We start from the raw sequence: 20698 nt of genomic DNA, 5'->3' as shown, positions 1-20698 counted from the left end.
CTTAGGGCGTGACTGGGGCTCTGACAGTGTTAATGAAAGATGCAATTAAACCAAACCTCATGCAGACATTGGAAGTGAGTACTGACTACTTTTTGTTTTCCAGGCTGGCCAGTTTTTCCCAAGTTTGGATTTTGGAGCTCATGTTATGCTTGCTGAAATGGGTCAGCGGGTCTGCCTGTTCTTTCAGGATGCAAAATACATCATTTTTTTTTTGGGGGGGGGGGGGGGGTGTTGTTTCTACAGGGTGTCCCCCCCACACCCTGCCTTGGTACAGTGACAGGGTGGCTATCCCCTGTATGCTGCACAGTTACAGGAAGTAACTCCCACACCAGTGGCACAGCAGGCTTTCCTTTCTCCCCAGTTTCTGCTCAGTGGAGAACTTCTCTTTTGTCCTACCCTCCGTTAGCACCAGCTTCTTCAGCAGCGTGTTGATAACCCCGACTGCAGTTTGGGAGGGAGCGGGCGGATGAGGGACCCAAGACCCCCCTGTCCAATCTGAATCCCTCCTAGCTGTCAGTGTAGCTAAGGTGCAGGCAGGAGGGGAGGGCTAGGGAAGGGGAGCTTCCTTCTCTCCCAGCCTCTGGGGAGCATAGTGCCCTACAACTCCCTGCCTTTTCAGCTGATGCAGGGAAGGAAGCAGATAGGAGAGGCTAGCTCCTTACATCAGTAAGTGGAACATAGTGTGATATGGATATTTCCTTCTCTCTTGCCTACCCACTAGTGTTTTTTTCATGCTATCCCCTGCCAGCAGTTTCCAATTTTAAGTTAGCAGCTGAACATCTGGGCAAGGAGGATTCCCTTGAAAGCCAGTCATCAGGGCTTCTGAACATTGCTCAGAATATATCATTCCCTCATCAGTCCCCTCCTTTCCCCCTCTCACCCCCACCTCTCAGTATACACATGTTCCCAGCCAAGGCTGCTGACACATTCTCTGCAGAGAAAAAGCAAACAAAAAATAATTTAAGGGTTCCACTTGGAGTAACACCATTGACTGACTAAAGGACAGCACCTTCCCCCACAGCGTCTCTGTGTCGCTATCTCTAATAGCGGGAGGATATAAGGTTTGTGGAATTTTCTGAGAGCCTCAGATGGAAATGGCTGCCCTACGAGTGTGAAGCATTGCTATGATTTAGTCATCTCGTCCCTGTGAGGATTAATATCTCCACTTCTTCAGATTATAATAATCCTATTTGCCTTGCATTCTTATTACTGACAATGATCCTTTGATCAGAAGGCTTTAACAGCCGGTCTCTACTCTGAGCAGGCTCTCATCCTCTAATGCAGTACTTAAGCTTAAGATCACTCTGGAAGATGTTGAATTCCCCCCGTTTGTTTTTTTTCCCCCTTTGCTCACTCTCTTTCAGGGGACTCCAGTGTTTGTTCATGCTGGGCCTTTTGCCAACATTGCACATGGCAACTCATCAGTGCTGGCAGATAAAATTGCCCTGAAGCTCGTGGGTCAGGAAGGCTTTGTCGGTAAGTTTATAACTTTGCTGTCTCTCTTCTTGAAAAAGAGACTTCCGTTCACGGGGAGAGCACCAGCTTCTTGGCTCAGTGCTTTAATGAGCGTCCCTTCATTTTGTCTACACTACAGTAACAGAAGCAGGATTCGGAGCGGACATCGGCATGGAGAAGTTTTTTAACATTAAGTGCCGCTATTCTGGCCTCCAGCCTCACGTGGTTGTGTTGGTTGCCACAGTGCGAGCTCTGAAAATGCATGGAGGAGGGCCCACTGTAAGTACCGTTCTGGGCTGTGTGCAGGCCAGGGAACAATGCAGTTGTTACAGGCAAATCACTTTGAAGTCCAGCATAAAAGTAGGAGCTTGTCTATACAGAACAGTGAAGTTAGTGCAGAGTACATTCACCCCCTAACTGCTACCCATTAACTCTCTGTGTGGACACTTTTGGTGTGAGGCAGCTTACTTAAAAATCAATTCCCTAACTGAGGAATTAATGTGGTGTATTCAGTTGCCTGCAAAAGATGCCCCCTGGTTTATGTCACTAACTTTCTGGTGTAACGAGGTCTAGAGGTAGAAAGTTAAAATGAAATCCACTTCCCACCTCTGAAATCCACCTTGACCCCACTGAAGACAATGGCAAAACTCCACTTGAGCAGAACCAGGGGTCTGTCTCAGGAGGCATGTTCATCCTAATATATTTGTATCCCACTCTCATGTGCTTCCTTTTTGTCAAGCACTTATTGGTCCAGTAGAGCACAGCTGCCTGCCAGGATCCTGAATGGAAAGGCTGCTTAAACAGGTAGGGCCCTCTGAGATACCTGGCAAATAGCAATGAAAGGGACCTTTCATCAGACTTTTCTTTGCCGTTCCATAAAACCTAGAGCAGGGGGCTGCACTAGATGCCCTCATGGGGTCCCTCCCAGCCCTGCTTCCCTGCCATCCTTGGTGAAGAAGCTTTGGTTCTCTCTGGTGTCCCTAGGTCTGTTACACTATATGGTTTGCCCATACGATTTTTATCAACACTGCCCAATAATGGTACATTGAGTGTTTTTTCACATGCTGTGAATACACAGCCTCCACTCCAGAGAGCTCTCGATGCAGATGTCTCTTTGGAACTGTAAACTACCACTTGCACTGGGAGTAAATCCAGAATTTTGCAAATGACAGCCCCTTCCTTGGTTTCGTCCCTTTTTCCCTTCTACTTCTCCTGGTCCTTTGCCCCATATTGTCATCGTCATCATGTCCCCTCCCCTCCCCAGCCCCCACCTCTCCATCCTACAGCAGTAACACCCCTTTTCATCCTTTGTTCTGGGGGGGGGTTCCCTTCCCACCCTGCCCCTCACTCTTCCCAGGTCTGAGATGCCAAAATGGCTGTGACCAAAATGTGATTTTGCTATAATTTATAATGCCTGGACCCTAGAGCCCCATGTCCTCATATTAAGTTCTTCCCTATGCTTCTGGCTGCTCTCCTGACCATCTGAAGCATGTACAATTTTATGTTGAGCCCTTCAGTTTTAAAAGGTATTAAAGTAGTTGGTAGCCACCAGGGACACATTATGTAGTGCATTACAGATGTATAGAGCACTTATTTATCATTTTAATGAAATCTCTCTCTGCTGGGATTTTTCCATTGTCTGTGATCTGTCCTTGTGTCTGTAACAATTGCTTTTCATTTCTTTTCATTTCTTTTTTTTGAAGAAGAAGATGATCTCCAGAATAGAGTCCAGCACTAAAACTGAAATACTGCATGCCCCCATGTGAATTGCTATCCTAAAAGAGTCTTGTTTTTTTTTTTAGGTCACTGCTGGAGTGCCTTTACCAAAGGAGTACACTGAAGAGGTAGCCCTGATTGTTACTTAGCCAGTGGTTATCACCACCTAAGCAGCTGTTTTTGTTGCAGGACATTGTCATGTGGTGCATACTCATCATCTAGTCAAGCATAATTTCTTCAGCTGCCAGAGAAGAGCTTCCAAGCATTAGTTGTAATGTTTCATTTTCATAATGACACACTGGCTCCACACTTGCTAGCGATCATCATCATTGACCCAGTCTGTATTCAGAGCCTTTGGTTTCTCCTCTGCTTATGTAATTGTCCACATGTGCACTTGTTCATGGTAGTATCCACTCTGCTGCCTATGACCCACTCTGTACTGTGGCTGCCTAGGGAGTTGTTGAAATACTGTCCCTTAAAACATTCAATGCATCTCTCTAATTACTCCTTTCACAGATGTTTGTTAGCATCACAAATTAGTTATTCACAAGACCAGGAGGAAAATAAGTTAGAGCTGTGACTTTAACCACTCTCTTGCCAGGCGTGCATTTGTACATTTGGGTAATTATCATGACTTTCTAGTATTATTGCAGCTGGCTTCTGTGCCTGTGCAAATTTTCTGTGATTTCCCTTCTGGGTTGTGATGGATAGTGTTCAGCATCCCTTGCTGCTAATCCATGAGCTTGCAAAATACAAATGTGTATAAAACCAAAGCGATCACCATCAACTTCAAACAAGAGCCACAAAATTCAGGATTAACGGTGATCAGTACTTCCAAGGAGTGTGTCATGAGGAAATATGATCCATGTTACAGGGGTGTAGGTTGTAGCCATGTTGGTCTAAGGACATAGGCAGACAAGGTTCTTTGTGTGAATCTGATATATTTTATTAGACCAACTTAAATAGTTAAAAAATAATTGTTAGCAAGATTTTGAGTTTAAAAACCCTTCATCAGGCTAAGGAAGACTGCAGTTGGTGACAATGCATGGGACATGCACTGTTCCCTACAATATGTATCCTTTCTCGTTGCTTTCTTTGCAGAATCTCCAGCTCTTGGCGAATGGTTGTAGTAACCTAAGCAAACAAATCCAAAACGCCCATATTTTTGGCATTCCGGTAGTTGTGGCTGTCAATGTATTCAAGTAAGTGGGCTGGGCTTTGGAGCCATGCCATAAGTGTGCAGTGCTAGCATGCTGCAATACACTGTCTCCCTGTTATCTGGACCTTCTCGTACTAGCGCTCTTGAGGTATACATTGCTACAAAACAGCATCTTGCATTGTTCCAAGGTGACTGATAAATAGGAAAAGCTCCTTGTTCACTCAGGTAAATTCTTTCCTCAACTGACTTTTGACCTTGATTTTTAAAGCAGGTTCATTGACTACTGATCTCCTATTTTCATCCTTATTAGACAGATGATTCTGAATGGAAGATGCCTACACTACCTTGAATCCAAGTACATGATAGACTGTGAGTATTTCCATACTGCAGGCTGCAGTGTAAGGTAGAGAGAACTGAGGCAGCTTTAAATGAATGTACTAGCTCACATTAGAAGCAATTTAGCTATGGCAGCACAGGATCATTTGCCCTGGTGAGATGCAATGATCCTGATTTTCTCTGATTAAAAAAATCCCAAATTCTCTAATTAAAAACCCCAAATCCATGTTTTTCTGTGATTAAAATGAAGCACCACTAATATATATATATCAGTTTAATGTAATGTTTTATGGATATATTTACAATGTTAAAGCAATCTGGAAGCCTACCAGTGTCTCAGTCATTATAACAAAATTCTAAATACCTATCTATATATTTTGGCATTTGATTTTTTTTTTTATCATGGAAGATCAGAGCTCCCCCTGCCCCCTTTGCTCACCAGGACGTGAGTCCAGCTGCGGCTGTCCTTCCTGCTGCTTTGTAGCACTGAGCAGCCTTGGCATGCTGGTTCCCTGCCCACGCTTCTGTCCCTCACTCCCAAGCCACTGACCCCCACCCCAGCCATGATAGTGCTCCTCACTCTCAACCTGCAGCCCCCCCTCCCCCCCCCCAGCCCTGTGAGAGGGGGCTCCAGCTTCCTGCCACCCCAGCTGGCCCTATACAGACTCAGGGCTCCAGCAGGGAAAGGGGGCAGGGTCCTTCAGGGTCAGCAGAGAGCTGCATGGCTGGGCCACTGCAGCCAAGAGATGTTCCAGGGGCGGGTAGACACGGGACTGTGGTTAGGCTGCCTGGCATGGCATGGGAGCCCCAGCCCAGGGCAGGGTGGGGTAGTACTACTGGCATCCCCTCCAGCCCATGCCAGGGCTGAACTCGCTCCACTGCTGCCTGCACAAGTAGGAGCCACTGCAGCTGCTGCAGGTGAGACTGAAACCACCTGGAGCCCCTCACCCTTCTCCAGTGCACCCCCCACCCCATCTCATAGACTTACCTGTACCCAGCTGCTGAGGCTGCTCCCACCACCCTGTCTGGCTGTATTGCCAGACGTGTGTGTTTGCACGCACACATGTGGTGCCTGGCCCCTGCCTCCAGTCCCCCAGCCCCAAGCAGTTCCTTGCAGGCTGGAACCCTGCCAGCTTGCAAGGGGAAAAACCTATGGTTTCCTGTTTCAAAGGGGAAAATCCATGTTTTTCTCCTTTAAAAGGGAAAATCTATTTTTTCCACAGGAAATGGAAAACCTGGATCCCTGGTGACAAGTACTTAAAAGCTGACTCAGGTCTCTCTTTGCATTGTAACCTGCAGTGTGGATGTACCCTGTATGTTGAGCCTTTTATACAAGCAGCATTGCTTTAGACTGGTATTAAACAGATCCCAGTTGAAGTCATGGCCAGTCTGAAGCAGAGTACCCAGCTAGGGTTTCTTTTCCCTGCACCAGGAGTGTCAAACATAAAACCTGTGGGCCAAATCCTGTCTGCTGGGGTTTTTGCCATGGCTGCAGCAGCCAAAGAGTTAACACTGCTGCCATGGGGTTTCAACAGCACTGGCATTAACTTCTTTGCTGTTGGTGCCCACAGTGGCAACAGCAGCCTGCATGAGAAGCCCTGCAATCCAGATCTGGCCCAATCATTTGAGTTTGACCCCCCTGCTTTCAGTGAACAGCATCTGGTCTGAAGCACAATACCATTTTAGTTCCCGAGTAACGTGCATTATATACAGCCCCTCTTAGCATCCTATGAATCCCATTTGTGTTGACTTTTCTTGCATAAAGCCAGATGCTTCCTAGCACAAAAATTGTGCTGCTGACCTTGATACAAGGCTGAAGAGCTGAAATTACAGGATGCTGCTGTGTCAGACACAGATTATTGTATACATAGCAGCAGCCGTGGATGTAGCTGTGGGCTGGTTTCTTTAATGAGGGTGGTGGAAGCCTACAAAGTGCAGGAACAATAAGAAAATCTCTCCTGATGGTTACAGAAGCTTTGAGGGTGTCTTTGTTTGGCATTAGATCTTGTTTAGGGAAAGGTGATTTCACTGTACAAGGAAACAGCAGGTGGCTTGAGTGGTGGTACAAGTAAACACGCTCTTATCTTTACAGAACTGATACAGAGGCGGAGCTGGACCTGGTCACTCAAATGGCGAAGGAGGCAGGGGCATTTGATGCTGTGAAATGCACACACTGGGCAGAGGGGGGGAAAGGAGCCCTTGCACTGGCCCGTGCAGTCCAGAGAGCATCGCAGACACCAAACCATTTCAAGCTCCTCTACAACGTAGAGGTGAGAACATGAACTGACCTACCCAGTCTGTTGATGGGAATCTGGATTTCACTTTAACTCAAGAAAATGTTTAAGTGTGTTGCTGATTTAAATCACCCACATGCCTTGTAGTCTGTGAGATGGCCTGAAAAGGTCCTGGGCACTTCGCAGGGATTAACATGATTGATTTGATCAGAAAATCTGACTTTTGTTGTAGGACAGGAGCGGGAAGGAGAAAAATCCTGGGTTCTAGATAATCCTTTCAGCCCCACCAAGTAATTTCTAAAGCGTTTTTGATTACTGAGTGGAGCTTGTTTGCTGTTATCCTTGAAAGGCTGTGCCATAACTGGTACAGAGAGGGGTAATGCATGCTTAATGTGAGCGGCCAGGTGGAGCAGGGGAGTTGTTCCTCAGTGAGTCCCAAGTTGTGCGTTGAAATGAACAGACCTGGAAGGACAAAGCAACCCTTGTCTTCAGGTCAAACTGAGACCCTTTCAGGACTTCAGGACGTCTGCTCAGGGTAGGGCATTATTCAGTGAAATCCACATACCCAGCCAGAACAGGATGTAATCTCTTTTTTTCCTGTGTTCAAGGACAAATATGATTTTAACTTTTATTATTTTCTCTTTAGCCATCAAAGTACATTAGTTGGATACCCATTTAATGCCTTGGGTAGTATTGTTATTGCCTGGACTATTGTGGCTACAATGCAAGAAGCAGGGTTTAGCGACATCATTTATTGAACCAACTCTAATGCCCAGAGGAAGGACATTTTTTGCCTGAAAGCATATCTGACATCTCTTCCAAATATACAGATGGTTCAATAAAAGAGGATGAGTTTAGAACTGTGTTTTCCAAATTTGTATAATCTGGTGGTCCACTGAAAAGAGCACAACTAACTGGAAACAGAGTTTGAAAATTGAGTTGATGGCTGTTTCAAGTAACTCTTGGATTGCATAGACCTATTGAGCTCCTGTTGTTCAGCCTCCATTCATACCTTCCCCACTTCAGAGTTGCTCTCTAAAGAACCTTGACATCTCCATGTCCTGCGGGTTTTCTTTAACCCTTTATTTCCCTCCCCCACCCTTGATGCTCATATTGCAGCTATTTGACTTGCTAGTCAAGGGGAACCCTGCAAAGCAAGTTTACATTCAAATGATGCTAAATTTCTGCGTGTCCATGTATCATGGGGAACAGAAGGAAAGAAGGAAAGAAAGTGGAGGGTTCTGCAGAGTGTAATTGCACACGCTGTAGAGACTTATCCCAGGAGCCATGCATGTGGGTAATTACCCGTTCAGTGCACAGATTGTTACCTCTCCTTGTAGCGATGTCACACTGAGACTGCCTTTTCATAGTCTCAGGGAAGACAGTTGTCTATTTAAGCCTTAGGGTCTCTACTTGGTTCTGGACCCACGCCTTCTAGGGACGAGAGTGCAGCTGAGTCCACAGATGCCCTCTTTGTAATTTTATAAGTAGGGAAGCATCTTGCCAATGCTAAATCCCCAGTCCCCTTAACCATCCATAGGTCTGGAAGTCAAAATTTTTCAAGGGAAAGTACTAATTTTTTGGACAGTCCAGATTACCTGCCCCATGGAAATTGAGGTCCCCTAGGATGTCTTTTGAGGAGGGCACTCAAAACTGTCAGTGATTAGCATGTCAGCTAAGACCTCAAAAAATGATTCTTTTCAGAAACGCTCCAGTGCCAGATATTCATGATCGTTCTCCAGTGATTCAGTTACAGCAGTTGCAGTCTAGGAGCTTGGCTTAGAGAGACAAACAACGTCTCCAGAAGTCTTCTAGCTAGCATCAAATCCTTAACCAGATGGTAATGTCTTGAGCATTTCCTCTGTAGCAGATACCTAAAGGACTTAATGAGGCGCTCATTTGTATTTCTATTAATGCAATCTCCTTAACAGGAGCTCTTGGGTTTTTTTCTTAGCTTCTGTGATTTGCTCGCCCTCCTCCCTTTAACTATGGAGCTACCTTCCATCAAGAAACACTTCTAACATTTTCAAAAAATGAACTTTGTAGGTGTTTTGCAGTAGCTTATTGTATAGCTAATTGTGCAAATGTAGCTTAAAAGCAGTAGGAGCCCACCTTTTTGGCAGGAGTGCCACTCTGAGCACTTTGCCCTGCCCCCTCTGCTGTCCTGTTTCCTGCCCTGTTTCTGCTTTGCTGCCTGCCCACACCCTGATCTGTTGTGCCACACAGAGGCTGCCCGTGCCACTTGTGGCACACGTGCTGAAGGTTGGCCACTCCTGGCTTAACATGCATTTTCTTGTTCCCAATTTACCCTACTGTCTGTTCTTCTCGTATCAAAAGAAACAGCTGTAATGTGATGAATAAAACCTTGGATTATTGTGTAGCTTTGTAGTACTGCACATGGAAGCAGCTTTAATAACTGCAGATTGAACGTCACACAGCATGCGTGGAGAGCTGTAGATGTAGCTGTGCTGACTTGTTTTTTTTCCTACAGCTCCCTGTTATGGATAAGATCAGAATCATTGCACAGCAGATATATGGGGCAGATGACATTGAGCTCTCTCCAGAGGCAGAGCAGAAAATTATCCTATACACGAAGCAGGTGAGTTCTACAGGTTAGTTGATGTTCAGTATCAACTCCAATTAAAACATCCAAGGTAAACTGTGCTCTTCTAGAACATGAAATGTGTGTAACATGGCTGTTGAATGGGCCTTCAAACTGGAGCTGCTGAGTGCAGCTACTTTGAGAAGAGGGTGGTGGAAAGCCAAGAGGATCCTGAGGTCTAATCCTGAGCTTAACATGATCTTCCCTGGTTAAAGGGGTCACCTCACTTCCCTTTCTGTAACACAGTGTCTGTGATAATTGTCTTTCTGTTGTGGTAGGCTGTGAGAGCTAATGTACATCTGTAAAGGGCTTTGAACATGAGAGCTGGGCACCTGCTTGCTGTTCTTTGTGTATAGCATGTGTTGACTACTTTCTGTTGGAGAACCATCCTTTTTCTAATACGTATGGTTACTTCCTTTTTATATTCATTGCATATCCCTTTATATTTTAGCGAACTTTCACATCCAGCTTGGTAATTACTGTGCTGTCATAACCTGCAATTATATTGATCAAATAATCTAAATTGAAGAGCAACCTCAGTTGGGCTGAGAACTTTAATTTTGAGCTGTTAGGATCAAAATTAACGTAATAGAGAGGAAATGCAACCCTTGGCTGCATATCCGATGCCAGCAAAAGCATTAACTTCATATCTGATTGGATCTGGGGATGGCAATGTTTATTTTTCCCCTTAGTAACAGTAGAAAGCAGGAAAGAGGGATGTAGAAATGATTGACAGATCCGACAGATTGCAGGCAGAGTGGTTAGCAAGGTGAGAGAGCCCGTTAATTCAAACAAGAGCAGAGTCAAGTAAATGCAATTATTACAGTTACATGGATGAAAGTTTCCTGATGCACTTTAATGTTTTTGTTTTCTCCCTGCTCCTATCACCCAGGGATTTGGAAACCTGCCAATATGCATGGCTAAAACTCACCTGTCATTGTCTCATGACCCGGAAAGAAAAGGAGTGCCTAAGGGCTTTGTTCTGCCCATCCGAGACATCAGGGCCAGTGTAGGTGCTGGATTCCTGTATCCACTGGTTGGTACGGTAAGTGGCATATGGAAAAACTTGGCTGCAGAAAGGAAAAGAGATTGGAGAAATTTCATGTAATTCCCATGTGTGGTTAAATCAGGTTGCATGACAGAACTCAGTCACTTGCAGGTTTAGAAATCTAGTGCCAGTCCAATGTCCTAGGTGCCCTAGACCAGCTTTTGAAAAATACACTACTTCCTACAGATCAGTTCTAATGCTTAGCTATAATATAAGTGTGACCAGCCTTCCTTGCAGTCCCTGCTCGTCACACATGGCCGTGCTGGGGCCTTGTAGTGAGCCCTGGAGCTAACAAAATGGATGTTGCAAATATGAAAAAGATGTGAGAACTGAAGGCCTGGGGCACTTGTACTGGGGAAACTCCCTGCTACCTACACTACCTCTTTTTACGTTGGAGGAGTTAAGTAATCTAAATATCATGTCCTATACAATTACTGTGATTCCCACTGGTATAGCACTAGTCACATTTTGGTGCAGCATAACCTGTCCAGACTAATTGAGTCTGTTTAGTGTCGTGTATGAAACACACATGACCACACTGTTGGATTTGGGTTACTTTTTCTGGCGATTGGAATGAAGGAATCTTAATTACAGTAAAGACCACCATGGCCTTAAACGAGCTGCGAAACATCTCTGGGCCCTGGCATCCTGTTTGCAAAATACAGATAATATTTAGCTCACAAGGCTGTTTCAGAGTTTAGAGTCTCCAACTGTGAAACTGAAACACTTTGAAATGATCTAATTAAAGACTCTGCAACTGCAGGATACTGCTTTAAATAAACTACCCAAGATTTAGTGTTCTGAATCAAATGTTGGCTGTGCTCTTGACATCAGTACAGCTTTTGATATTAAGAAGCAAAACAAAACAAATGTGGTGGGTATTTGCAATGCAGAATGAGATAATGAAAAGGCTATCCCCATTGTCTGAGTAAAAGATTAAATCAATTGGGAAAGATCATAAACCTTTGATCAGAAGCCTTTTTAATGGGGAAATGGAAGGGCTACAATAGGAGTTGAGCAATGTCCCTTTTAAGGAATACCAGGGTGTGTATTTCATTTGATCTTTACTGTAAAGAGTTGTCAGACAGAAATAGGAAAAATCTTTTTAGCATCTCCATTCAATTTTGACCTGTTATTGCAGTTTTAAGTATATGGGAGTCCTGATGTGTAGCAAACAACTTATTGCTGTTTACCAAGAACCATACAACCTTTAAAAAGAAGAGAAAAGGGAAAAGGTGAGTTTGGTCATTCACATCCAGGGTTGATTCATCAAGGAGGAAGATCACTGACAGAGCAGGACTGTGGATGCCAGTATTGATAAAGTTTTCTCTCCCTCTAGAGATATATTCAAAACTTGCCTGGGTCAGACAGAAAATGAATGTTCTTTATCTGCCATTTGTCCACATTACCAAACCACAAAGCAATTTGGAAGAGCGGGGGAGAGCAGCACTAGAATAGCTAGGTAAAGACTGATCAGATCAGCACAAAACTGAATTGGAAGAGCATTACTGGAAAAATTTACTTTGTGCTTGCCCATGCTGGTTTAAGTAGTTTGTTGCTATCACTCTTGAGTCCACAGTTTCCAGTTGTGTAGCTAGTCATGGGAAAAGGCCATGATCTTTGGGCACTCTCTAAGTGGGGGCACTGGATCAGAGGCTGGGGGGCTCAAGACTTCGGCAGCTATGGCTTCTGGCAGCACAGAGCAAAAAGAAGTAGCCAGGATTGCACATGCACGTGCACACCTTGGGGGGGAGGTGCATATATGTGATGTGTGTCTGTATATACTTGTGCCTATACTCTGTGGCTGCTGCATCCTTGCCTGTAGAGCCTGGAGCCCCCTGCCTCTGTTCCAACACCCCCCTGCCAAGTACACTTCTGCTGCCCAGGGTGCCAAAAATACTTGTTATGCTTCTATGAGGGTTTCATTCTCTAAATGTTGTTGCAGGGCTCTTGTATTGCTTTTTGAAGCATGAATTAAAAGAAGCATTCGGTTACACAGTGACCCAGGCAGTTCTGTACTCATCATGACTAATCAGCTATGTTTACTCTTTTTTTGTGCATGTTTTTAAAATCAGTCATTTTAATTTTTTAAGATTTCCTGATACAAACCAAATCCAGGTACAGTGAACTGATTATGACTCAAACCCACAGATCTAGCATGCCAGTCGTAGTAATATTTCATAGCAGGGCAGGGAGGAAGTGTTAGGTTAAACAAGAACAAACAATAGACAAAGTTAATGAAAACACTTGAAGTTAATGAAAACACTTGCAAGTGAGTTTCCCTTGTATCCTGTGCCATTGCTCATCACTCCCCCAGCAGCACAGGGATTCACCCCTAATGAGTATTCACTGAATCCTTCATGGTGCAGACATGCTCGACAACTCCATTCCTAGAGTGGCTTGAAGGTTATTGGTCCCCAGTGGCATCATCGCTTCTCACAGATGCTGAAAGTGTTCACGCTGCATGGGCAAAGTTAAATTAGGGGCAGCGTGCTCAGGCTTGAATTCCAATGAACCCATTAAGCTAGCTGTAGTCACTTCTTCCAAATTGCCTGTCTGGTTTGCACAGAGGAAAAAAGGGAAAAGAAAATGCAGTAATAAAAGCTGCACAGAAGTGGCACAACTATGTCACTGGCTGGCATGGATGCCCATCTCTCTGGAAATACAGTTAAAACCCCAGCCTGTCATTAATTAAATTGGGCTTACAAAGTATTTCATAGTCTCCCCTGTTAGCCACTGGTTTGAAATGATGCTTGGCAGAGAAGTCTGCAGATCATGGCTACAGTATAAAGGTGTGCTCTCAGAAGAGATGGTGCAGGATGTCTCTGAAGATGATAGAGTATAGCTATATTTCTTGAGGGCACAGATGTAGCTTATACGCAGGATTTGGCAGCGATCAGTAGCTATTGTAAAAATAGCTAATCAACTGTTAACAGAATGCAACAGATCTGTAGATTCCTTATGACCAACTATAGTATTTTGCCTGTTTGTTGTGTTGATATGTTCTGTTGGGTATAGGCACCCATAATTTACCATGAAGGCAGCTGCAGGCCAGATTTACAGTGCAGCAGCTGCTCTGCAGTAAATGCTTGTGGGCACTCTTAGCCAGTGGTTAGTGTAAGATAGTGTATCCCACAGTCAGTGAAGGGTGAACTATCTGGCACCTATTACAGGTTAAGAGTGGAACAATGAACTAACACACTGGTTCACTCCCTAGCGTGTCCTATGGTAAACTTGTGCCATTCTTATAATGCATCCTGTATGCACCCTGAATTTTAAATGTGACGAAAAGAAAAGTACCAGCCACAAATGTAGGTATTAGTGTGTTTACACAGGACGAGTTACTGGTATCATGGGCAAGCTAGGGTGTAAATTTAGTGCATCAGCTGCTCCGCAGTAACAGCCCACGTGCATGCTTCTCTCCTATGGTAAGTAAACAGTAGCTTGCTCCTCAATGAAAGTGGAGTGAGCCACCTCGTGTTTACACCTGGCTAAAATCATGCATCCAGGTAGTTGCTGCAGAGTAGCTAACTCTCCAAATCCATGCTAAAGCTAATCTTGCTGTAACTTGTGTACAGTATGTAGTCATACCCTTAATGGAGTTCCGGGCAATGAAGACAGACAAAACCTGAACAAAATAACAGTTTTAGGGTTTGTCTTCCCAGGAATCAGTAATGAACTGTAGTTAATACATATTGAAGTGACCTGTGTCCCCTCAACTTAGAGAAGAAAGTAACTACAAAGGAAACAACAAAAATTAAGTGCAAATGTTAAAGGATTGCCACCCTAAATTGTTGAAACAAACAGCAGTTCAGAAAAGAGCCGAACACACAGCACAATGAAGTGAAGAATCATGCTCAAAGAAACACCACCAAGGCTAAAAGAGTGTCTGGAAATCTGGAGAGAGAGAGATCTAGTATGGGTGAATGCTAGTTAAGGGAATTACCAAGTTCCCAAGTTTCATAACGCATTGTTTCATAGAGAAATAAGGCTGGAAGGGACCTCAAGAGATCATCTAGTTCGACTTTCTGAGAGTCTGCTCTTAGTGCCGTATTCCTTTTGGAGCAAGTGGTGACTTGTGCTGCAGCCAAATGCTGAGTTGTTCTTATTGAATGAGAAAAATGTAGCAAGGTTCATATTTTTAGATTAACAATGATGAATAAAATAATCACGTCCTGTTTTAAATCCGTAACCCATCCATCTTTAACGAGAGCACTGTGTGTCTGGGCTAACAGAAAAGATGCATTGAGCTCATTCCTATAATCAATGATAGTGTGCTGCAAACAAGCCAGAATGTAATCCAAACAAGGATTGGAAGGATTTTAAACACTGGAGTGGCACGTACGTTAGATCAAATATCCATAGGGTTCCAGAAATCAAAACCAAATACAGCTGTCCCAATCACCCATGTTTCTTTAGTCCCTAGAACGGCAGACATTATGCATTGCAGTTCTTAAGTTTTCTTGGACAGGTGATTAAGCCTGATGTTGCTTCTACTGAAAATTAATTAGAAATTCTATTATTAGGGGTGTGAACTTCTAACCAAATGGGTTCTTTGTTAAGTATTCATGAAGCCCAGTTCGTATTAGAGGGATATGATTGCAGAATTCAGGCTCGTGAATCTGGAATTCAGACTGAGCAATTCAGATAATGAGAAGGGGCCAGTAAATACTTTGGACATCAGCTTTTGGAGATGAAGTTTCAGTGGGAGTGGGGCTTCTGATTAGAAAATGTTCACATTACATTTATCTGCAACAACTTATAAATGTGTCATATTAACTGAATTTTTTCAGTCAAAACTGTACTATTTTAATATATTTTTAAATATAAAGGAAGAAAAGCCATGAAAGCAAACCAGTGTTTGCTCTGTCCAATAATATTTCTTCCTTGTTGTTTAGTCAGTGAAAAAGTAAAAAAAGAAAAATACCCTGGTACATCAATATCTTCGTTGTTAGAGGAGTTTATTTGAAATTCTGCAGGTGTATCTGGTGCATCCACATGGGCTGTACCTGTGTATTTATATCATTAGAATTGCTCTACGTTCTTCCATTTTCTAGTATACATGTTGGAGAAGGAAAAAAAACCCTGAATACTTCTGTTGATAGAGTTAGACCAGATCTGAGAAAAACAGTAAAAAATGCATTATGAATTATAGACATTCATACAGTAAATTATTTTCTTTAAAATAAATCATAAGGCACTTCCCAATGATAGGACATTATGATGTTGAATTTTGTGGCTGGCAAACTAGACTCTTCTAATAACTTGGATTTGTGTATCCCTCGGAAGGCACTGCTAATACATTAGTCTTTTACCAGATGAGAAGGTAATTTTGGGATTTGAAAGATGCTGGGTAATAGACAAAGACTGATTGGGCATACAGTAACCACTGTTCTAGTAAGGGACCTTTCTAGGAGACGGCAGACAGCTGTCAGCCGGAAAAGCTAGTTACACTATATACTTGAATTTTACAACTTCTGGCCTAAAAAAAATTATTCCCTATCTGATCATGCAAGTGTCTCCCTGTGGCCAGAAGAAACCTTTTCACGTGCATAGCCCCATGAACTTCTTTGTGTTTTCAGATGAGTAGGAAATCCAGCTGTCTTTACTTGGTTGCCAAATTGGGGACCTGATGCATTTGGGGCCATCTTAAAACTCCCTCCTGCTATGTTTACACATTTGTTTGAAACGAGGACAAGATCTGCAGTTCAGTATGCTTGATTTTTAGAAGTGATTTTAAAAAGAAAAATTGGTTTTGCAAACAACTGATTGCAAGTTAGCACTCAAAAGATGTTATATCCTTCCCAAAGGAAGAAACAGCAGTTAATTTCACACCATTAATTGAATGCTGCCTTATTCACCACAAAATACAGTGTACAGAGACAAGAGTGCAGCAGGAAAGAGCACGATGGTCTGTGATGGCAAGAGGCACAGATAGCAAGCAGCTGGTATCCTTCATGCATTCCCCATTATCCTCTGCCAGTCCCCAGGATGAAGAGAATGGCTTGTTCTTGAGACTTATAATTTTTACTGTTCTTGTGGCTTTTGTGTTCAGAGTACACTGTAATTATTTAAGTACTGTTATTAACTTTATATTAATCTCCTGTGGAGGTTTTTCTGTTCTTCCTATACGAGAGGCCTTTACTTGAGATTACAAGTTTGTTTGATAAAGGCGACTGCATACATGGGATGGATGTAGACTTCTGTTGAAATATTGAACTTAGAACTGCACAATATTCTCATTTTAGAAATTAGCCCCATGCGATATTAATGAGCACACATTAAATTGATTAAAATTGTCTGATTGACAAATCTCAAAGTAGTCATTAATAGACCAAATGAGCCTGGTTCTAGCGGGGTTCCAAAATACCCATTCTTAGCCTGATGTGATTTGGTTTCTTTAATCAGGGATCTGGAAGTAAATACACAATCACTGCTGATAATCCCAAAGCTACTTAACCAGGACAGGGCATTCATACAGATTGATCTGGATCACTTGGGCCCAGTCAGGCAAAACACTTTTTAAAGCAGCTGAAGTTATGCACACAGAAACAAACAATACAAGACACATTCATAGTCCTGAATAAAAGGAATTCAGGGTTTATGGCGGACAAACAGCAGTGTGATGAAAGACTCATCTCAAATTTGGATGTATAAAGAGGTGATTTTACTGTTCTGTATAAACCAGGGGAGGGCAATTATTTCAGGTGGAAAAGACCACTTAACAAGTTTTGGTGAGCTGTTGAGGGTCCAATGGGTGGCCCTGCCCCCTGGCAGTTGCCCCGCCCCCTTTTGCCATTTTGGGACCAGAAGTCCCACCCCTGATCTTTGCCACCTGCATCCTTCCGCTTGCCCCCCCTCCCATACCCCGGAGCAGGGTGTGGGTGTGGGGGAGGGGAGGGACCTCCCCCCCATGGCACAGCAGCAGGCAGGCGCCCCATTGCGCAGGCGCCCAGTGGGGCACAGCTCCAGCCAGCACTGCACATTGCAGCGAGGGCATGGCTCCCCCTGGCAGTCTGTGTTGCTGGTGCTTTCCCTGCCAGGGCTGCACAGCACAGGAAAGAAGCAATACAGACAGCCTGGGGGAGGCTGCACCCCTTGCTGTGATGTGTGACACTGGCCGGAGCTGTGCCCTGAGCTCCCAGCCTGCTGCTGCTGCCCCCAACTGCTGGGGCTGTGCGCCAGGGGCGTATGTGGAAGGGGTCCCCACACACCCACATGCTGCCCACCCTATCTCCATGCTGCTCCCAGCCCCACGCTCTGGGCCCTGCCCTCGCAGCTTCCCTACCTGCTGCCCAGAGCCAGCAGGAGAGAGGGGAAGTGGAGCAGGTCCCTGGGGGCGGCAGCAGAGGCAGCGGCAGCCCCACCTGGAAGCGACACGCAGGCCGGGAGGGTGGGAGCGAGGCTGTAAGGTATGTTTGGGGGCTTGTGTACACTGGGCACCTCACTCTCACCCCCGTGGGCAGAAGGGCTGGGCAGGGCACAATTTGTTCGGGGGTCGTGCTGGCCGGATGGAAGTGTGTCGTGTCCTTCCCCCCCCCATTTCTGCTCCAACTAAACTTTAAAATTGCCTACAGGGGCAGCACTGATGGAGTCAATTGACTTCACTGCTCATTATCATCTTCCTAATCTCTCTCCCCACTTCACAGGTGTTAATGAGTCTCCTTTTTAAGGTCTTGATGTTCCATTAATCAAGCTATCCTTTCTTCTGCACTTTTGCTGTTAGCCATTCCTGGCAATGTCTTTCTTCTATGCATAACCTTGCAAAATGTTTTTAGTTGTAGCTAAAAACCTTCATTCCGATGTAGTGATACTAACTCAGGTGTAGAAATGACTGACAGCAAAGTATTGGAGGCACTGTCAAGATGCTCAAGAAGACTAGATTTTGTTTTACAGATCTGAATGAAAGATCTATATTTATTTGTAACGGTGGCAGGACTGAAGATACCGTCTCTTTCAACTATTTTTTGCCTAGTTTGTGGTCATTTTTAAACATAATCTAGCAAGCTGGTGCACATTCCAGCAGTTGCATTGTTTTTCTTGCTTTGAACTGAAACTGAATAACAGGGCTAGGCCCCTAGCACAGTGGTTTTCAAACTTCCTAAAGTCACAGAAACCTTTCATATTACTTCTTTTGTCACAAAACCCCTACCCCAGCCAGGGGACTCAGCCCAGCAATGGCAGCAGACTGCTTCCTGGCGCACTCCCCCATTTCCCCTCGTCTCTTTGGGGAACCCCTGATGACCTGTCATGGGACCCCAGGGTTCTGCAGAGCATGGTGTGAAAACCACTGCCCTAGCATATTAGTAAAGCTTCTAATTTCTCTTTAACTGGAGAAAAAATGTGTCATGTTATATGTGATGATGCACCTCACCACACCACACCATACCACCTGCACCCTCCTTTTCAAAATCCCAGATCCTCCCATGTGCACAGTCCATCAAAATCCTAGTAAGTGAAACCAGAGGAACTGCTACAAGTGGTTATTGCCTCAGCCTAGTAGAGCATATAAGCTCATAGTAATTTTAAGCTTGCAGGCTGTTCCCTGAGTAGCAGAACTATACACAAGTATAAGCATAAACCTATGCTTAAGTGCATTATATGAGGCCACTGAGTCGGTGCCAGAGCCGGGAATAGGACAAGGCCCCTCTAACTCCTGGTCCCAATTCCATCCACTAAATCCTGCTTATTGCTTTAATATAGCTGTCTTTGTCTCTTAGATGAGTACTATGCCAGGCCTTCCAACTCGACCCTGCTTCTATGATATCGACTTGGACCCAGTGACAGAAGAGGTGAATGGGCTCTTCTAAAAAATGTTGCCAACCAGAGGTAAATGTCTTCCTTAGGCTAGTTTGCAAATGTTTGAGTTTTATTTTTAAAGCCTGAGCTAATGTAGTTACACTCATCTGAGCATAAGGCTACATGTTTTTATTTGATTATAATTCAGACTAAAAGTTTCCTGCAGTACTATAATTTAGTAATTAGATTTATTTTTCTTCCTAGCTACCCGAAGACTACCTGATGAGTAATGTAAACTGAACTGTGCCCTGACTTAAGCCAAAATAAGATACGACTGAGGATGCAAGATGTGAAGTGAATGGGATAAGAAGCATTTGGGAATGACTGGAATATATATGTTTGTTAAAATTTGCAGTAATTTTTTTAAAGTCTTATTCCAAGCTAATCTTTTAGTTCAGTGAAGAACCTGCAGTAAGTTTTACACACTGATATTTTTAAATATTTCCTTATTGAATACGAACATTTTGCTTCATACTTGTAGCCAAACCACCTGGTTTTAACCCTCCCTTTCTATCACTGATCTTAATAAGATGATTTTAATATATTAAAACATAAAAATGGAGTTTCCTGACTTGTCCAATGTTTGCGACAGCCTGGGGCTTAAGTTGTTTTCAGTATATTTTTAGACCATGGGTAGACATTGTCCTTTAAAGGCTGGACAGTCTTTCTACCTACTCAATTCTCGAATCCACTGCTAGCATTCAAGGAGAGGATGTTGTAACATGAGACTGCACCAGTATCAGTCACAGGTACGTAGCGAAGAAGAATTCCTTCGTTTCTCCACTTCCCAAAAGCTTTTGGTTTCTGGTGTATTTTGTCCTTATCAACACGTAAACCATATCAGATCTCCCGATTAGAAATCCCTGCTGTGATCAGCATCTGTGCCATTTATATATTGTGCTGTGCACAAAACACAGGACATCACCTTTTTGCAGACTGGCTCTCCATTCAGTGGCTGTGGCTGAAGAAGAGAATATGCCATACATGGTTTTCTGACTTAGATGGATGAGTTTTCTTACACTGTTTCTAACCCTTGCTTCTTGAAATATCTTTTTTTTGGGTGAACAGAGACAGCACAAGCACTGAGTCAAATTGTTTGCAGTGGGGTTTGTCAGAGTAGTCCAAAAAAATTCTCATAATGGGAAAACTAAGTTGTTGCCAGACTTGTAATTAATACAAATGAATGGCTAAATCCTTTCAGAGTACCCTGGGCTTTAATATATGCATTGCGTTTAATGAAGCTGAACTTTATTTTTATGGTCAGTTTGGGGATTGTACACAGCAGCAGTTTCCAGTATTGACAGGTAAAAGTGATTATTGCAGTAATACTGTTGAGCCTCCAGTGCACC

The 20698-nt window shown here is 43.8% G+C and overlaps 1 protein-coding gene across 3 annotated transcripts in view; it reads left to right on the top strand.

The window, feature by feature from the left end:
* Positions 1 to 19911, top strand: part of MTHFD1 (methylenetetrahydrofolate dehydrogenase, cyclohydrolase and formyltetrahydrofolate synthetase 1) — a 73826-nt gene extending 53915 nt beyond the window's left edge. For all 3 annotated transcript variants that reach the window (XM_006276202.4, XM_019479972.1, XM_019479971.1), the window contains exons 19-28: positions 6 to 74; positions 1365 to 1476; positions 1595 to 1734; positions 3258 to 3299; positions 4273 to 4373; positions 6759 to 6936; positions 9392 to 9499; positions 10395 to 10547; positions 19271 to 19379; positions 19554 to 19911. In XM_006276202.4, coding sequence (XP_006276264.1) covers positions 6 to 74; positions 1365 to 1476; positions 1595 to 1734; positions 3258 to 3299; positions 4273 to 4373; positions 6759 to 6936; positions 9392 to 9499; positions 10395 to 10547; positions 19271 to 19360 — 993 coding nt within the window. In that variant the 3' untranslated portion in view covers positions 19361 to 19379; positions 19554 to 19911. The remainder of the gene's footprint in view (positions 1 to 5; positions 75 to 1364; positions 1477 to 1594; positions 1735 to 3257; positions 3300 to 4272; positions 4374 to 6758; positions 6937 to 9391; positions 9500 to 10394; positions 10548 to 19270; positions 19380 to 19553) is intronic.
* Positions 19912 to 20698: the final 787 nt, after the last annotated feature.

The sequence above is a fragment of the Alligator mississippiensis genome, chromosome 2 (genome assembly GCF_030867095.1).
Source record: "Alligator mississippiensis isolate rAllMis1 chromosome 2, rAllMis1, whole genome shotgun sequence".
Classification (NCBI taxonomy): Eukaryota; Metazoa; Chordata; order Crocodylia; family Alligatoridae; genus Alligator; species Alligator mississippiensis.
The sequence above is the reverse complement of the archived record's forward strand: the minus strand, read 5'-3'. Positions and strand labels throughout refer to the sequence as shown.